The sequence below is a fragment of the Artemia sp. Qi Xiang Cuo genome, chromosome 5 (assembly GCF_049724085.1).
Source record: "Artemia sp. Qi Xiang Cuo chromosome 5, ASM4972408v1, whole genome shotgun sequence".
Classification (NCBI taxonomy): domain Eukaryota; kingdom Metazoa; phylum Arthropoda; class Branchiopoda; order Anostraca; family Artemiidae; genus Artemia; species Artemia sp. Qi Xiang Cuo.
In genome coordinates, this window is record NC_142798.1 from 36,250,088 (window position 1) to 36,267,972 (window position 17,885).

Consider the following 17,885-nt stretch of genomic DNA (forward strand, 5'->3'; position numbering starts at 1 on the left):
TTAAGAGAAAATAATTACTAAATGCGTCAAAGCTTTGCAGTGTGGCAAGTCACATGTCTACAGGATTTAATTTGAATGACTGAATGACCTGGATTCGTTTTCGAAAAATTTTGTGAAGGTGTGATATGAGAAGTTAGCTGTCCAGGAATTCATATTCACACCCAGTCAGTGTTTCAGATGCCATCAACAAGGAACTATAGCTGCTGATTTTAAGAATGACGAACTGTGCTCTTGCTGTGGTTCCACAGAGCACTCTTCCATCTGGAATGATCCATGTATTTGGAACATGTTCTGCATTACATATAAAGTGTCTGGCCACACTTGTTACATTATCAAATGCCCTGGCAATGCTCATACCAATTAATGGGCAGCTAAGTAGATAAATAGATATCAACTTTGTATTTTGAAACATTAAATGGTGGTCTTATTAAAAAAAGACCTATTCTTGAGAATGTGCTACAGATCATGATATTCTGTGTTTACAAGAGCATTTCCTGAGTAACCTCAGCCTTGGTTTACTAGACACTAATGCCAACTTTAAAACTTTTTCAGTCCCAGCTAAGCATAGTGCTTCTAAAGGCAGAGGTTCTGGTTAGATCCCGGCGCCGCGCTGGCGGATCGACCAAATGCCGCCAACGAGTGGCCCGGTTGACCGCCACCGAGGTGTCGCTACGCCACTGGCGCAGCGGTGTATCCCCGAATTTTCGGGTATTTCCCCGAAAATCTATGCGTCACCCCGAAAAAAATTTGGTTCCCCGAATCCACGAAAATCACCCAATCACGGTGCCACCCCTAGCGATTTATCACCAGTGACTTTCCCTGCCAAATATTACTTTGCATACCTTAGTTCTACACTACTCTCATGTTCGTTAATTTTTGTCTCTTTTGTTACTTTGCATAAAAACCAGACAGATACAATTGCAATATACACAGTTCTTCATAAGTTGACAAAAAAAATATTGTCTTTATGAAATGAGATTAAATCATTTCGAATGCAGTTTCCCAATGCTATTTCTTACATCATCTGTAGTCAAGAATTTTATTTTTAAGTTGAATAGAATGCATTCACTACTATACAGCTTCAGTTGGATTTTGAAATTGATAGTCGACAGATTGTTTCTACAGCTGAATCACAAGTTTGTAGAACTTTGTTTTATTTTGCTGTTTTTAGATAAGATTTTCTTAATGTTTAACACACAATTGTTGAACGCCTGACAGATTAAAGGAAATACAATCTTCTTTCTGAAAACTTTTTACCCCCCCCCCCAAATGAAAAAACCTTCTATCGAGACAAAATTTAGCTTTAGACTAAGCTATGTACAAGGTTGGGGAATTAGAGATGGAAACGGAAGTTAACCCAACAATATAATTCATAAAAAAATTTGTAAATTATTGCCTATACAGGGGGGGGGGATAGGGGTCTATCATTTTTAAATGATAATACCTCTTTTTTTTAATTGAAAGCAGGGATGCCAAAAAGATAATTATTTTTTTCACTTAAAGTGGAGATGGAAAAAAATGATATCAAATTCCCTGGGAAACCATTGAAATATTTTGATAGACCCAGGGCCCATTGGGACTTGTTCATTGTCTTGGGCATTTTGCAATTTCTCATAGGCTACTGGCCTAATTTGGCTTTTGTGTGCGCTCCCTTTTAATTAGATTCTTTGGATATTATTGAATGCCATGGCGAATCTATGACTCAGTTTTCCAATAATTTGAGGTATATCTGAATAATTTTGACATTTTTGTTGTTGTCATTGTACCCCTTTACTCACACCCTGAAATTTTTTTTTTCAAGGAAGCTTTTTAACGTTATTTCGCGTGTTTGTTTGAACCATATAGTGAGATAGTTAATTATTAAGTAAATTATTTTTTTTTTAATGTAAAGCTGAGACGGTATCCTATCAAGGTGGTATCCAGAGGGGGGGGGGTAGGGAGGTATTACATTCAAATGATAATATCTCGAATTTTTTTATTGAAAGCAGGGATGCCAAAAAGTTAAATATTTTTTTTTAATTTAAAGCAGAGACGGTATCCTATCATGGTAGTATCTAGAGGGGGGGGGTAGGGAGCTATCATTTTAAATGATAATAACTCGATTTTTTTTAAAGCAGGGATGCCAGTAAGTTAATTATTTTTTGGTGTTTTTTAATTTAAAGCAGAGACGGTATCCTATCAAAATGGTATCCAGAGGGGGGGGGGGTATAGGGAGTTATTATATTTAAGTGATAGTACTTTGAATTTTTTTATTGAAAGCAGGGATGCCAAAAAGTTATTTTTTTTCAATTTAAATTAGAGACGGTATTCTATCAAGGTGGTATCCAGAGGGGGGGGGGGGTTAGGGAAGTATTATATTTAAAGGATAATATCTCAAATTTATTAATTTTTTAAAGTGGGGATGCCAAAAAGTTAATTAATCTTTAATTTAAAGCAGAGACTGTATCCTATTAAGGTGGTATCCAGAGGGGGGGGGTAGGGAAGTATTATATTTAAATGATAAAATCTTGATTTTTTTTATTGAAAGCAGGGATGCCAAAAAGTTAATTATTCTTTTTAATTTAAAGCAGAGACGGATCTTATAGAACATTATATGGCTGCTTTAAAAAAAAAAATACAAAATGGAGGATGAAGGGAGGTGAGAGACTTTAACAAGAATATGACAGTTTGGTTGCTACCAGTAGCTACTAGGTGGAGTACCTTATGAAAGTGTACTGGCAATGAAAAAAGAAAGTAAATTTGTAAATTTAAGCTGTGTTTTGAGAAAGACTGATGAAAACATTTATGTTTGCGGTCAACATTGATCGCACCAACGGTGCGCCGCCGACATCTTACCGGCGACGCGTTGCCGCTGCTGTTTTTGGCCCCGTCGCCGCCAGTCTTCCCTCATCGGCACGGCACCGGGGTCTAGTTCTGGTGGTATTGCTGCTTATGTGGCATCAAATCTTAATTCAAGTGTTTTCTTTTCAAGTGATAGTTTTTTAGCTGCGTGAGTAGGCAAGTCCATATTAAGAAATGTATATTTACCCTCAAATTACAAAGATGAAGATTTTGTGAGATATTTTACATTGACAATAAATAAAAACTTAGCTCATGTCTTTGTGATGTCCTTAAACTGAAAATCCCCGGTTTGATTGTAGGTGATGTTAATTTTGAGTTAAATTGCAGTATTTCTTCAGCTTCTATTGGGGCTTCTTTTCAAGGCGGAATATTTGGTGATGATTCTAAGGTTCAATAGAAATCCGCTAGGTTTACTTAAATTAATTCTATAATCTTGATATGTTTTGTGTTTAGGTATTTTCAAAATTTCAAGTTTCAGACCACATTCCTATTACTTCTAGTCAGAGGCAACGCTATAGCGTTGCCTATAGTAAAGGCCAACCAGCTCCAATGTTTTATTATTTATTATTATTTTTTTCCCAGAGGTACTTCATATCGAAGGGGTCGTTGTATAAACTTCAAAGGGGACTCCTTCGATTGGAAATCGAGAGTTCTAGTGCCCTTTTTAAGGGTCAAAAGTGATTGGAAGGCAACTAACACCCCTTCCATGCCCACCATTTCCCCAAACACATCCAATCAACCCCCTACAGCTCTCAGGGCACAGGTTGTAAGTTATTCCCTGGGTGCATATAAGGTTTTTATAGAAAGCTTTGTTGTAGAAACTTCAAAAAGGACTCATTTGATTGGAAATTCAAAAGGCTAGTGCCCTTTTTAATAGTCGAAAGTGATTGGAGGACAAATATCACCCCTTCCACGCCTACCATTTCCCCAAACACATCCAGTAAAAATTTTGAGATAACTATTTTGTTCAACATAGTTGAAAATTCTGAAAATTAGGTCTTTGAGGATGACAACCCCTCACAGCCCTCAGGGCAAGGATTGTAAGTTATGCACTGGGGGCATATAAGGTTTTTACAGAAAGCGTTTTCGTAGAAACTTTAAAAAGGGCTGATTTGATTGGAAATTTAAATGGCTAGTGCCCTTTTCAATAGTTGAAAGTGATTGGAAGGCAACTAACACCCCTTCCACACCCACCATTTCCCCAAACACATCCAATCAAAATTTTGAGATAGCCATTTTGTTTAAGGTAGTTGAAAGTTCTGGAAATTATCTTTGAGCAGGACACTCCCCCCACAAACTTCAGGGCAAGGGCTATAAGTTATGCCCTGGAGGGATATATGGTTCTCATGGAAGGAATGCTTGTATAAACTTCAGAGACGGCTCATTAAATGGCAAGTGCCTTTTTTAATAGTCAAAAGTGATTAGAAGGCAACTGACACTGCTTCCGAGACCACCATTTCCCCAAACACATCCAATCAAAATTTTGAGATAGCCATTTTGTTTAACATAGTTGAAAGTTCTGGAAATTATATATTTGAGCAAGACACTCCCCCTGCAGTCTTCAGGGCAAGGGTTATAAGTTATGCCCTGGGGGCATATATGGTTCTTATGGAATGAATGCTCGTATAAACTTCACAGGGGGCTCATTTGATTTGAAATTGAAAGTTCTAGTTCACTTTTAAGCACCAAAAGATATCGGAGGGTAACCAGCCCCCCCACGCCTTTTTTCTCAAATAGATCTGATAAGAACTTTGAGATAGACATTTTTTTAAAAATAGTTCAAAGACAATATAACAAAAACTCCAGGGTCGACACAGCCCCCCAGAGCGCGAGGGCAGGCATTGTAAGTTATGTCCTGGGGGAATATATGGTTTTTATGGAAGGGATGCTCGTAAAAACTACAGAGAGGGCTCATTTGATTGGAAATCAAAAGTTCGAGTTCAGTTATTGAGAGTCAAAATAGATTGAAGAGTAAATAGCCCCCCATGCCCTATTCCCCAAATGCATAAAAATTTTGAGATAGCCATTAAGTTAAAAATTGTTCAAATGTCAGATAACAAAAACTCAGGTGTCAACACAACCCCCCACGGCCCGGGGCAGGCATTGTAAGTTATGTCCTGGGGCATATATGGTTCTTATGAAAGGGATGCTCGTATAAACTTCAGAGAGGGCTCATTTCATTGGAAATTGAAAGTTTGACCTCACTTTTTAATGTTAAGAGATGAGGGCAATTAGCCCCCCCCCGCCACGCCTTCTTTTTCCAAACCCATCTGATGAAAATTTTGAGATACACATTTTGTTAAAAATAGTTCAGAGGTCAGATAAGAAAACTCTGGTGTCAATACAACCCCCCAGGGCCCAGGAGAAGGCATTCTAAGTTATGCCCTGAAGGCATGTATGGTTCTTATGAAATTGGTGCTTGTATAAACTTCATAGATGGATCATTTGATTAGAAATTGAAAGTTCTAGTTCACTTTTTAAGAGCCAAGAGATTTAAGGGCAACTAGCCCCCCCCCACGCCTTTTTCCCTAAACCCATCTGATACAAATTTTGAGATAGCCAGTTTTTTGAAAACTGTTCAAAAATTAGATAACAAAAACTCCAGTGCCAACACAAACCCCCAGGGCCCAGGGGATATGCATTGTAAGTGTTGTCCTGGGGGTGCATATAGTTTTTATGGAAGGGATGCTCGTATAAACTTCAGAAAGGGCTCATTTGATTGAAAATCGAAAGTTATAGTTCACTTTGTACGAGTCAAAATATATCCAAGGGCAACTAGCCCCCCCCCCACACACACCCTTTTTTCCCAAGCCCATCGAATAGAATTTGTAAAATATCCATTTCACTAAAAATAGGTCAAAGGTCAGATAAGAAAAACTCCTTTGTCAACACAACCCCCCAGGGCCTGGAGGCAAGCGTTGCAAGTAATGCTCTAGAGACATATATAGTTCTTATGGAAAGGATGCTCATATAAACTTTGGGGAGGACTCATTTGATTGGAAATTTAAAGTTCTTATTCACTTTTTAAGAATCAAAAGAGATCAGAGGGCAACTAGCCCCCCCCCCTCTCCACGCCCTAAATTCATCAGATAAAAATTTTGAGATAGAGATTTTGTTAAAAATAGTTCTAAGTTTAGATAACAAAACTCCTGTGTTGACACAGTCCCCCAGGACGCAGGGGTAGGCATTGTAAGTTATGCCCTGGGGGATATATGGCTGTTAAGGAAGGGATTATAGAGGGCTCATTTGATTGGAAATTAAAAGTTGTAATTCATTTTTTAAGAGTAAAAAGTGATCAGAGGGTAGCTAGCCTCACCCGCACTCCATTAATTTTTTTCCCAGAGGCACTTCATATCATGGGCGCCCATATGGGGGGGCAGGGGGGGGGCTCTTGCCCCCCTGGCTGAATGATGCTGCCTTATTTTTATATTTTTGTTCTGAGATTTCTATTATATAGCATTAAAAGTAGCAATTAGACGAAGTTTGCCCCCCCCCCTGGAATTCAGCTTATGGGCGCCCATGCTTCATATAGAAGGGGTCATCATGTAAACTTCAAAGGGGACTCATTCGATTGGAAATCGAGAGTTCTAGTGCCCTTTTTAAGAGTCAAAAGTGATTGGAGGGCAACTCGCCCCCCCCCCAAGCCCTTTTTCCCAAAATATATCTGATAAAAATGAGGTAGCTATTTTGTTAAAAATAGTTCAAAGATCATATAATAAAAACTCCTTTATGTAAGGCCATTTCATTAAAAATAGTTCAAAGGTCAGACAAGAAAAACTCCTGTGTTGATGCAACCCCCCAGGGCCCAGGGCAGGCATTGTAAGTATTGCTCTTGGGGCATATATGGTTATTATGGAAGGTATGCTTGTATAAACCTCGGAGAAGGCTCATGTGATTGGAAATTGAAAGTTCTAGTTCACTTTTAAAGAGTCAAAAGATATCGGAGGGCAACTAGCCCCCCCCCTCTCCAAGCTCTTTTTCCTCAAACCCATCCGATAAGAACTTTAAGATAGCCATTTTTTTTAAAATAGTTCAGATCATACAAAGAAAACTCCAGGGTCAACACAACCCCCCAGGGCCCAGAGGCAGGCATTGTAAGTAATGCTCTGGGGGCATATAGTTCTTATGGAATGGATGCTTGTATGAACTTTGGAGAGGACTCACATGATTGGAAATTGAAAATTCTTGTTCACTATTTAAGAGTCAAAAGATATTGGAGAGCAACTAGCCCCTCCCCCCCTCTCCACGTCCTATTTTCCTCAAACACATCCAATAAGAACTTTGAGAGAACGATTTTTTTCATAATGGTTCAAAGATCATGCAACAAAAACTCCATGGTCAACACAATCCTTCAGGGCCCAGGGTAAGTGTTGTAAGTTATGCCTGGAGGGCATATATAGCTGTTGTGGAAGGGATGCCCATATAAAATTCAGAGAGGGCTCATTTGATTGGAAATTGAAAGTTCTAGTTCAGTTTTTAAGAGTCAAACGAGATCAGAGGCCAACTGTTGCCCCCACGCCTCTTTTCCCCCAAATGCATCTGATAAAAATTTTGAGATAGCCAATTTGTTAAAAATAGTTCAAAGGTCAGATAAAAACTGCAGTGTTGACACAACCACCCAGGGCCTGGGGGCAGGCATTGCAAGTTATGCCCTGGGGGCATATATGGTTCTTATGGAAGGGATGCTCGTATAAATTTCAGAGAGGGCTGATTTGAATGGAAATTGAAAGTTCTAGTTCAATTTTTAAGAGTCAAAAGAGATCGGAGGGCCCATAGCCCCCCCCCCCACGCCTTTTCCCCCAAACCCATCTGATACATTTTGAGATAGCCATTTTTTTAAAAAATAGTTCAAAGGTCAGATAACAAAAACTCTGGTGATGACATCCCAGGGCCTGGAGGCAGGCATTGTAAGCTATGTCCTGGGGCAACATATGGTTCATATGAAAGGGATGATTGTATAAACTTCAGAAAGGGCTTATTTGAATGGAAATTAAAAGATCTAGTTCATTTTCTCAGAGTAAAAAAACATTGGAGGGCAACTAGCCCCTCCCTCCCTCCACACCTTTGGGTTTATTGGATGGATAAACCCACCTGATAAAAATATGATGTGACCATTTTGTTAAAAATAGTTCAAACATCAGATATTGAAACTATTGGGTTGACAAAACCCCCCAGGGCCCAGGGACATGCATTGGAAGTTATGCTCTGGGGGTATATATGGTTCTTATAGAAGTGTTGCTGGTAAAAACTCCAGAGGGCTCATTTGATTTAAAATAGAAAGTTGTAGTTCACTTTTAAAGATTCAAAAGAGACCAAAGGGTAATTAGCCCTCCCACCCCCCATTTTCCCCAAACCCATCTGATACAAATTTTGAGATGGCTATTTTTTTTAAAATAGTTCAAACAACAGATAATGAAAACTCAGAGGTTGACACAAACCCATTTTTTTCACTTTGATATTGTTACATTGACACCAGTTTTAACTCTTTGATGAACATTTAATTTTTTTTTTAAAGTCTGATTTTGAAATAAGGAATTTTTAAAAACTTGAAACTTTTTGCAATAAAAAACAAGGAAAAATTAATTTTAAAAAAACTTTCTGAAAAATGAGTTTTTCAAAGAAAAGTAAAGGTCATTTTAAACTTAAGCTCAGCAGATACAAATAGTATTAAAATTCAACCTCAAAATGACCAGAAATTACTATTAAAGAATATATGAGACCCAAAATGAGCAGAAATTAAATAAACAATCAATGTAAACAAACATACAATAGATATTAATATAAATGAATGATTAAATCTTAAAACAAGTTAAACTCAAGTTGAATATGCAAATCAAGCTTGAAACAAACAAAAATCACTACAAACAAGAGTTTGGGTGTCCCTCCTTCTCTCACTGTAAAAGTCTAAAACCTACTGCAGCATTGGCACTTTACTGAAAACTATATGGTCTTGAACAGTCTTGGAAAGTATAAACAACATCAAATTGAATATTTGATGCATAATGATATTAATTGTTGAAAAATTTATCAGTTCAAGAATTTATTTCACTGTAATTTTATTTTCAATGCTGTAAGAACTGGAAAAGAAAATATTTGAAGTCCTGTTTTTTTTCTCCTTTCATTGCCATTCTGTCTGCTTCTTTCTGCATCATCTCACGGCTTTTCATTATTCTTCTCTGTTTTACTTTTATATTTTCTATCTCTTGGTGGAGCTCCTTTTTCCTCTTCATTTGCAGTTTGTTCTTAATTCTTTCCCAATAAACTTTCACTATTAAAACAAACCAAAATATTAGTTAGGCTACCATCAGCAATCAGTTTTTAATGAAAAACTTTCCTCAATAGAAAGTTCTTTCTAAATATTTTTCTAACATTTTAGTTACTATAAACTGTGGTTTGCCCTTTACTAGGGTAGGTTACAGATATTGCTGCAACCGTGAGCAGAGCTTAAGGAAAATTGCAGCATATTTAGTTTTTGAAGACTTAGAGGTTTTTTATTAGGGTTTTTTTTTGGCTTCTATATCCATCCTTTCTCTTGGAAATACCTTCCTGTAACTTAGGGTAAATGACATATTTTCTGGAAATACCATTTTTTTGGCATTCTGGAAAAATAGAGACAGGTTTTTGGACTGCCCCTATTTTACTACAACATTACACAATGCAATTGTAGACCCAATCACCTCCCACTGGAGCCTGCCCAGTGAGAGTAACTTGTCATCATAAATTCAAAATATGGTCTCTTTTTTGACAAGCAATAGAAAAAGAAAAAAATATATTTAACATTTTTGATTTATAGAATAAATATCAATCAATAAAACTTACATTTTTATAATCAGAAGACAATCCACTTTCTGCAAATATATGAATAAAACTGAAACACTGAAAGGGGTAAAATTCTAGTTTAGCAACTTTTTGCTATCTTGAAAAGGGGTTAGGTTAGGAAAATGAAACTTTCAGTAATGAATCCAGGCAAAAAAAAAAACATACTTTGGGAAGCTATTGCCAAGCTTCCATGTTAACCCTCTTCTGATTTTTGAGTCTTTGAAATTTCCTTAATTGAGAGGTCATACCTATTGAAATTTTGACAAAACAATATTTTACCTTAATTTTTAGTTATCAATTTCTTTTTCTCAGGTTTTAGTTCTGAAGATGGAATTCATGTTATTTGAGTAGTATTTTAAGCCATGTCAATGGTTCTTTTCCTAAATTTGGGAAATGTATTTGGAGATCATTGAAATCTTATAGATTTGGTTTAAGCAGAGTTGTGAAGCTAAAAACAGTTTTAATGTAGCCTATTGCATTTAAGCAGAAGATCAGATTTGCAAGGTTTTGCTTTCATAACACCAAAATTTTTGAAGGTCATCAAAGGTCACTGTCCTCTAGAGGGAGAAGGGGTGGAGGTAGGTACTTTAAAGTGCTTTCCCAGGACATACTTTAGTCTGTAGACCCATCCCTGAAAGTTCGTTTTCCTAACCTAGCCCCTTTCAAGATAGCAAAAAGGGTGAATTTGCAGTGGGCCTTATAATTTAGCTAAGATTAAAGTGAAAATGTCATTTGGTGCCTTTTGTTTATGCTCTTTCATAATTCAAGAATTGCTTCTGGGGCTAGTTGCATCTTGAGCCCTTAAAAGGGCCCCAAAGGTATATCATTTTTGGAACCACACAATGAAGTTATGAACACTAGTTAAGTTATTGAAAAGTGGTTAAAAACATATCAATAGTTTATAAAAAAGTTATTCAAGAGTAACATATTCCAAAATACTAATTTGTAACAATTCAAACCTTATTTATTAGGCAACTTAAAAATAAACCATTGTCCTACTGTTTCAAGTTTTTTGAATGCTGTCAATAAAAATAGCACAAAATTTTGCAATTTGAAACTTTGCTTTCAACAATTCAGAGTACATATTTGCACATTAGAGGGGTTGGTAAATTTGCAGTTGGCCATATAATTTAGCTAGGATGAAAGTCAAAACAACATTTGATGCTTATGGTAACATTCTAGTTTAGCAACTTTTCACTATCTTGGAAAGGGGTTAGGTTATGGAAATGAAACTTCCAGGGATGGGTCTACAGACTAAAGTATGTCATGGGATGGTTTTTTGAAGTACCTACCTCCACTCCTTCTCCCTCTAGAGGGCCCTGACCTTTAGAAATGTGTGTGTTATAAAAGTGAAACCTTGCAAAATAGATCTTATGCTTAAATGAAGCATAACAACATTATTTTTAGCTTTACAACTTTGCTTAATCCTAATTTACAAGGTTATAAAGATATGCAAATACTTTTCCTAAATTTTGAAAAAAAAAACAACAATGATATGGTTTAAAATTTGGTACTGATTTAGAATCCAATAACATGCAAGAAGTGAAGTTTTGTAAATGCTAATGAAATAAAACAAAATAGGATGAAAATATAATAGTTTGTGAACAAATTTAGGCTATATATTTGCACATTAGGGGGTGGAGGTAAAGAATAGCATATATTAAATACATAACTTAACCTAACTTAGGTACCTTTTTCTGCCCCTTCAACCCCAAAAAACTAAAGTTTAAATCTTTATCATGGAGTAAGCAACACCTCACCAGGCAGCAAAAACCTGTTTTTCATATAGTATCTTTGAGATTTTGATGCAGTCTTTCTTGTGTGTTTATTGGATTCTAGATAAGTATCTAAAATTCTATTCAAAAAACAGAAATTGCATTTTCAGAACTACAGCCAGAGAAAAAGAAACTGATAACTGGAAATTAAGGCAAAATGTTGTTTTGTCCAAATTTCAATAGGTCATGTAATCCAACCTGGCATGTAGTCAAATTTCAGGACCTTTTATAGGGAGAAGGAGTGGAGGTAGGTACCTTAAAATACCTTCCCAGGACATACTTTAGCCTGTAGGCCCATCTCTGACAGTTTCATTTTTTGGTACTTTTTTAGTAGCCAGGCAACATGCAAGAAGAACCACACATAGAATCTCAGAGATGCTATTGAAAAACAGGTTTATGCTGCCTTGTGATGTATTGCTCACCTTGTGACAAATATCTAAACTTTAGTTTTTTGGGGTTAAAGAGGCAAAAAAAGGTACCTGCGTTAGGTTACATGTTTAATATATGCTATGCTTTACCCACACCGCCCCCCCCTCCCTAATGTGCAAATATATAGCCCAAATTTGTTTCTAAACTATTATATTTTTATGATACTTTGTTTTATTTCATTAGCATTAACCAAACTTCACTTCTTGCATGTTGCCTGCCTACTAAAAAAAGTAATCATTTTTTAACCCTTTCCAAGATAGCCAAAGTAGCTAAAGTAAAATTTTATCAATGCTTTTTTATGCTCATTCATTATTCATACAGAATACCTTTGGGGCCCATTTAAGGGCTCAAGACACAATTAGCCCCAGAACCAATTACTGAATTATGAAAGAGCATAAAAAAAGGCATCAATTGATGTTTTCACTTTTATCTTGGCTAAATTATAAGGTCCACTGCAAGTTTACCACAAAGAGTAGCTAAGCTAGAATTTTACCCTGACAGGATGTATACATTAAAATAGGATAGTCTGTATTTCTGAAAAAGAGGTCCTTCTAGGTAAGTCAATAAACTATTAATTTCAAGTGTTTGATCTTAAATAATTTTAACAATATCCATATTGGTGCATAGCTTATATTTTTAGCTATTCATTGACATATACAATGCTTCTCAATTCCTATTTGGTAACAAGATGTGAGGGTTTGAGTTTTATATAATTTGGGTAAAACTTGTTTGGGCTGCAAGTCCTATCCTTAAATTTTTATTCACCTAAACAAACAAGCCTCAAAAGGCCACTGAACATTTGAAGACCTCATTAGTTGTAATTTGTGTTAATGGCATGCCACATTATAGTCTTACTTGTTCATAAAATAAAAATTATGTGTGACTGTAGTGTCAATTATGTTCACTATTTGTAATTTCTCAAGTTGAACATTGTTCAACTTTCAAGCCTAAATTTCTTGACTGACCAATCAGAATCAAGGTTTAAGGCATACTTTTTAAAACTAGAAAAGATAGAAACTTATAACAGTGATTTTCTACCTGGAAGAGGGATCTGACAGAAGTTAAGAAGACTTAGTAGCCTATTAGCAGACAACAGTTGGACACAAATTACTGTTGGTGCAAACTCTTTATACTAGCCTAATTTCTTGCTTTTTAAATACAATTGTGATGCTAAAATGAAGAAAATTGCCTTTTTATTCAAAATATTTGGCTTCTTTATCAATAAATGTGGCATGAGCATAAGATTCACACAGCTTTATGGGGCTGTACCTGGGGCTGTATAAACTGGCTTTTCTAACCCTTTATTGTTGTCTTCCATAAGCACAATTGCATGACTAACTCATCAACTTAGAAGTTTTTGAATTTACCAGAAAAGTTCTTTGGTCTTCCACTCCTTGAAAGCTTTGGCTTTGCTCTAACACAGTAATTTCTGATAAATGAAAAATAGTACATGTCAAGCAGATTTTCTATTAAAATTATCTATCCCAGTAAGTCTAATTCTAAACACAGTGTTACCGGGACAGCGAAACAAATAACCAACATCCGTACATAAAAATCCCGAAAAAACACAAAAACATCGGTGACAATAATGATAGGGTATGCACTTATAAAAAGTGCAAGGCACCTTGAGGTAAGACACTATTTTTCAAAGGCCATCAACAGCTTCAACAAAAATGAAAATTTAATCCGAAATACGGAACTTCAAAAACAAAGCAAAAAATGTGATCTAAAATCCTTTCTGGACATAAAAAAGAGTCTTTCTATTTATTTAGCACACCCATTATTTTGTCTTTACGTTACAAAGTCTTCACTTTTCTGGCTTTCCATTAAAACAAATAAGTACGATGCTGGTATTTCGTACTCATATCAAACTTCCCTTCGCTTTTGAACGTTTTTACTCCCCATGCCATAGCGGGGATCCTCAATAGTAAACTTTAAGCTTTTAAAAAAATCAGTGTCGATTTTTTTATGTTCTTTACCTCTGAAAAATTGCCATGGGTCAATCCTAGGCTGAAATATCATACAAACAGCATTCTTATTCCCCTGGTTCCTTTCATGAGACAACCGACCTGGTCTGTCTCTAAATACTGTGGTTTGGAAGCGCATAATTCAAACAGAGAGTGCGGAATTCTACCCGCCAGCATAAATAAATTTTATCCTTCAATTTTTAACGTCAATTTTATTGTAGACTTACAACTTCGCCATGTATACATAGCAGGGTTGCCCTTCTCGGCTAAATTCATCGTCGTTACCTCTGTCAATTAATTTGTTAACTTGTAATTCGGAAAAAGACTCTTAAGACCTAATTTGAACCTTTCAAAAAGTTTTGGTCTAATGTTCCACTTTATCTTGACAAATAAAAGGCATTTAAAATACAAAGACATTTTTTCCGTAAAAGGTAGAAGTTTATGTTCTTTAATTAATCGTCCTTTCTACTACAATTTGGCCAAATCCTTATCTTGATTAATTAAAAAAAAAAACAAGTTTTTTAACTGAAAATAAGGAGTGACATTAAAACTTAAGACATTAGAACTCAAAACGAATAGAAATTATTCCGTATATGAAAGGGGCTGGCCCATCCTCGAGACCTTGCTCTTTACGCTAACGTTTTATATTACTTTAAAAAGTAGAGTTGTGACAGAGAGTCACACTTTCAAACAGTTCGTGGTAATAAACTATAAGTAAGGAGCGACCCGGCTCAATAGTAATCAAAACTCTAAAAAACGGAATTTTGATACCAATAGACGCATCAAAAGAATCAGATTTTTACGTGATTTCAAATATAAACGTTTCATCAAGTCTAGTCTTACCTATCAAAAGTTAACTTCCTTAGAAAATTTGCCTTATTTTCGAAAAAAGGAGGAAACAACGCTTAAAAGTCATAGAATCTTGACGGAAATCACACTATCAGATTCAGCGTATCAGAGAACCTCATAATAGAGGTTTCAAGCTCCTATCTGCAAAAATGTGGAATTTTGTATTTTTGGCCAGAAGAAAGATCACGGATGCGTGTTTATTTATTTTTTTTTCCCTCGGGAGGATCATATCAACCCAGTGGTCCTAGAATATCGCAAGAGAGCTCATTCGAACGGAAATTAAAAGTTCTATTGCTCTTTTTAAGTGACCAAAAAAACAAGGGCAACTAGCCCTTCTCCCATACTCATTTTTTTCCCAGTCACCCGATCAAAACATGGAGATAGCCATTTTGTTCAGCATGGTCGAAAAATATAATAACTGTGTCTTTGAGGATGATTAATCCCCCAAAGGCCCCGGGGGAAGGGCTGCAAGTTACTAACTTCGCCCAATGTTTACATATAGTATTGGTTATTGGGCGTTTTCAGGGGGGATTTTTTTGTTGTGGGGGGAGGGTGGGTCGGGGGTTTCGTGGGAGGATCTTTCCGTGGAAGAAGTTTCCAGAAAAGTTCTTTGGTCTTCCATGCTTTGAAAGCTTTGGATTTGCTCTAACACAGTAATTTCTGATAACTGAACAATAGTACATGGCTAGCATATTTTTTATTAAAATTGTCTATCCCAGTAAGTCCAATTGTAAACAGTGTTACCGTCACATAGAAACAAATAACCAACATACGTACATAAAGATCCCGAAAAATCACCAAAAAAATCGGTGACAATAATGATAGGCTATGCACTTTTAAAAAGCACAAGGCACCTTGAGGTAAGACTCTGTTTTTCAAAGGCCGTAAACCGCTTCAACAAAAATGTAAATTTATATCGAAATACGGAACTTCAACAACAAAACAGAAAATGTGATCTAAAATCCTTTTTCTGGACATAAAAAAGAGTCTTTCTATTTATTTAGCACACCTATTATTCTGCCTTTACGTTACAAAATCTTTACTTTTCTTTTTTCTAGCTTTCCATTAAAACAAATAACCACGATGCTGGTATTTCGTACTCATATTAAACTTCCCTTCGCTTTTGAACGTTTTTACTCCCCATGCCACAGCGGGTATCCTTAATAGTAAACTTTTAGCTTCTATAAATAAAAGTTCAAATAGGGATAAAATCCTTTTAATAGACAGTGATGATAGAAATTCACAAAAATACCAGATATTTCGGTCACATATACAGTGACTACTGATTTCGGTCACATATACAGTGATGACGGTCACTGTATATGTGACCGAAATATCTGGTATTTTTGTGAATTTCTATCATCACTGTCTATTAAAAGGATTTTATCCCTATTTGAACTTTTATTTATCGTCATGGAAAGGCAGTGTGGTCTCCGAAATTATCTACGTCATATTTTAGCTTCTAAAAAAATCAGTTAAATAGTATCGATTTTTTTATGTTCTTTACCTCGGAAAAATTGTCATGGGTCAATCCTAGGCTGAAATATCATACAAACAACAATCTTTTTCCCCTGATTACTTTGATGAGACGTCTGACCTGGTCCGTCTCTAAATACTCTGGTTTGGAATCACGTAATTCAAACAGAGAGCGCGGAATTCCACCAGCCAGCAGAAATAAATTTTATCTTTCAATTTTTAACGTCAATTTTATTGTAGACTTACAACTTCGCCATACATACCTAGCTAGGTTGCCCTTCTTGGGTAAATTTATCGTCGTTACCTCTGTCAGTTAATTTGTTAGCTTGTGATTCGGGAAAAGATTCTCAAGACATATTTTGAATCTTTCAAAAATTTTGGTCTAATGCTACCCTTTATCTTGACAAAGAAAAGGTGTTTAAAATACAAAGACATTTTTTCGGTAAAAGGTAGAAATTAATTTTCTTTAATTAATCTTTCTTTCTACTACAATTTGGCCAAATCCTTATCTTGATTAAATAAAAAAAAGACAGTTTTTTTTAACTGAAAATAAGGAGTGACATTAAAACTTAAAATGAACAGAAATTATTCTGTTTATGAAAGGGGCTGGCCCCTCCTCGACACCTTACTCTTTACGCTAATTTTTTTATTACTTTAAAAACGGCGCAAAAGAGATTTTGCGCCTGAGAAAATTTGCCTTATTTTAGGGGGGAAACACCCCCTAAAAGTCATAGAACCTTAATGAAAATCACGCCATCAGATTCAGCGTATCTGAGAACCTTATAGTAGAGGCTTCAAGCTTCTATCCGCAAAAATGTGGAATTTTGTATTTTTTGCCAGATAAAAAGATCACGGATGCGTGTTTATTTCTTTTTTGTTTGTTTTTTTTCACGAGGGATGATCCTATCAACTCAGTGGTCCTAGAATATTGCAGGAGTGCTCATTCGAATGGAAATTAAAAGTTCTAGTGCTCTTTTTAATTGACCAAAAAAAAACGGAGGGCAACTAGGCCCCTCCCATGCTCATTATTTCCCAAAGTCACCCGATCAAAATATTGAGATATCCATTTTGTTCAGCACGGTCTAAAAATACAATAACTATGTCTTTGAGGAGGATTAATCCCCCAGAGTCCCCAGGGGAAGGGCAGCAAGTTACTAACTTCGCCCAATGTTTACATATAGTATTGGTTATCGGGAAGTATACAAACGTTTTCAGGGGGGATTTTTTTCTGGTAGGGGGGGGGGGTTGGGTCGGGGGTTATTGGGAGGATCTTTCCACGGAGGAAGTTTTCATGGGAGAAGGGACATTGCTAAGATGGGGGCACTGGATTTGCCAGCATTGCCAGCAATTATCAGAAATTAAATAAAAAAACAAGTTTTTCAAATGAAAGTAAGGAGCAACATCAAAACTTAAAACGAACAGAAATTATTACGTACATGATTGGGTTCGCCCTTTAGTCAATACCTCGCTCTTTATGCTAAAGTTTTTTATTAGTACTTTCATAAGAGCTATTTATTCTAATTAACAACCTTTGTGATTAAGGGGTCGTTCTTAAAGATTTGGAAAAAAATTTGAACTTTAGCGCAAAGAGCGAGGTATTGACTAGGGGGCGAACCCCCTAATATACGTAATAAAAATACACAAATATAGAAGTTTGTTACGTAAGTTATTTCGTAAGTTACATATATTTATTACTATTAAAAACGTTCGTAAATAAAATTCTCTCTCT

At 36.0% G+C, this 17,885-nt stretch overlaps 1 protein-coding gene across 2 annotated transcripts in view; it reads right to left on the bottom strand.

Annotated features, from left to right (window-relative positions):
• The window catches only part of LOC148952096 (poly(A) RNA polymerase, mitochondrial-like), a 58,797-nt gene extending 45,464 nt beyond the window's left edge, over positions 1–13,333 (bottom strand). For both annotated transcript variants that reach the window (XM_089088844.1, XM_089088843.1), the window contains exon 1: positions 13,232–13,333. In XM_089088844.1, the coding sequence (XP_088944970.1) occupies positions 13,232–13,316 (85 nt within the window). In that variant the 5' untranslated portion in view covers positions 13,317–13,333. The remainder of the gene's footprint in view (positions 1–13,231) is intronic.
• Positions 13,334–17,885: the final 4,552 nt, after the last annotated feature.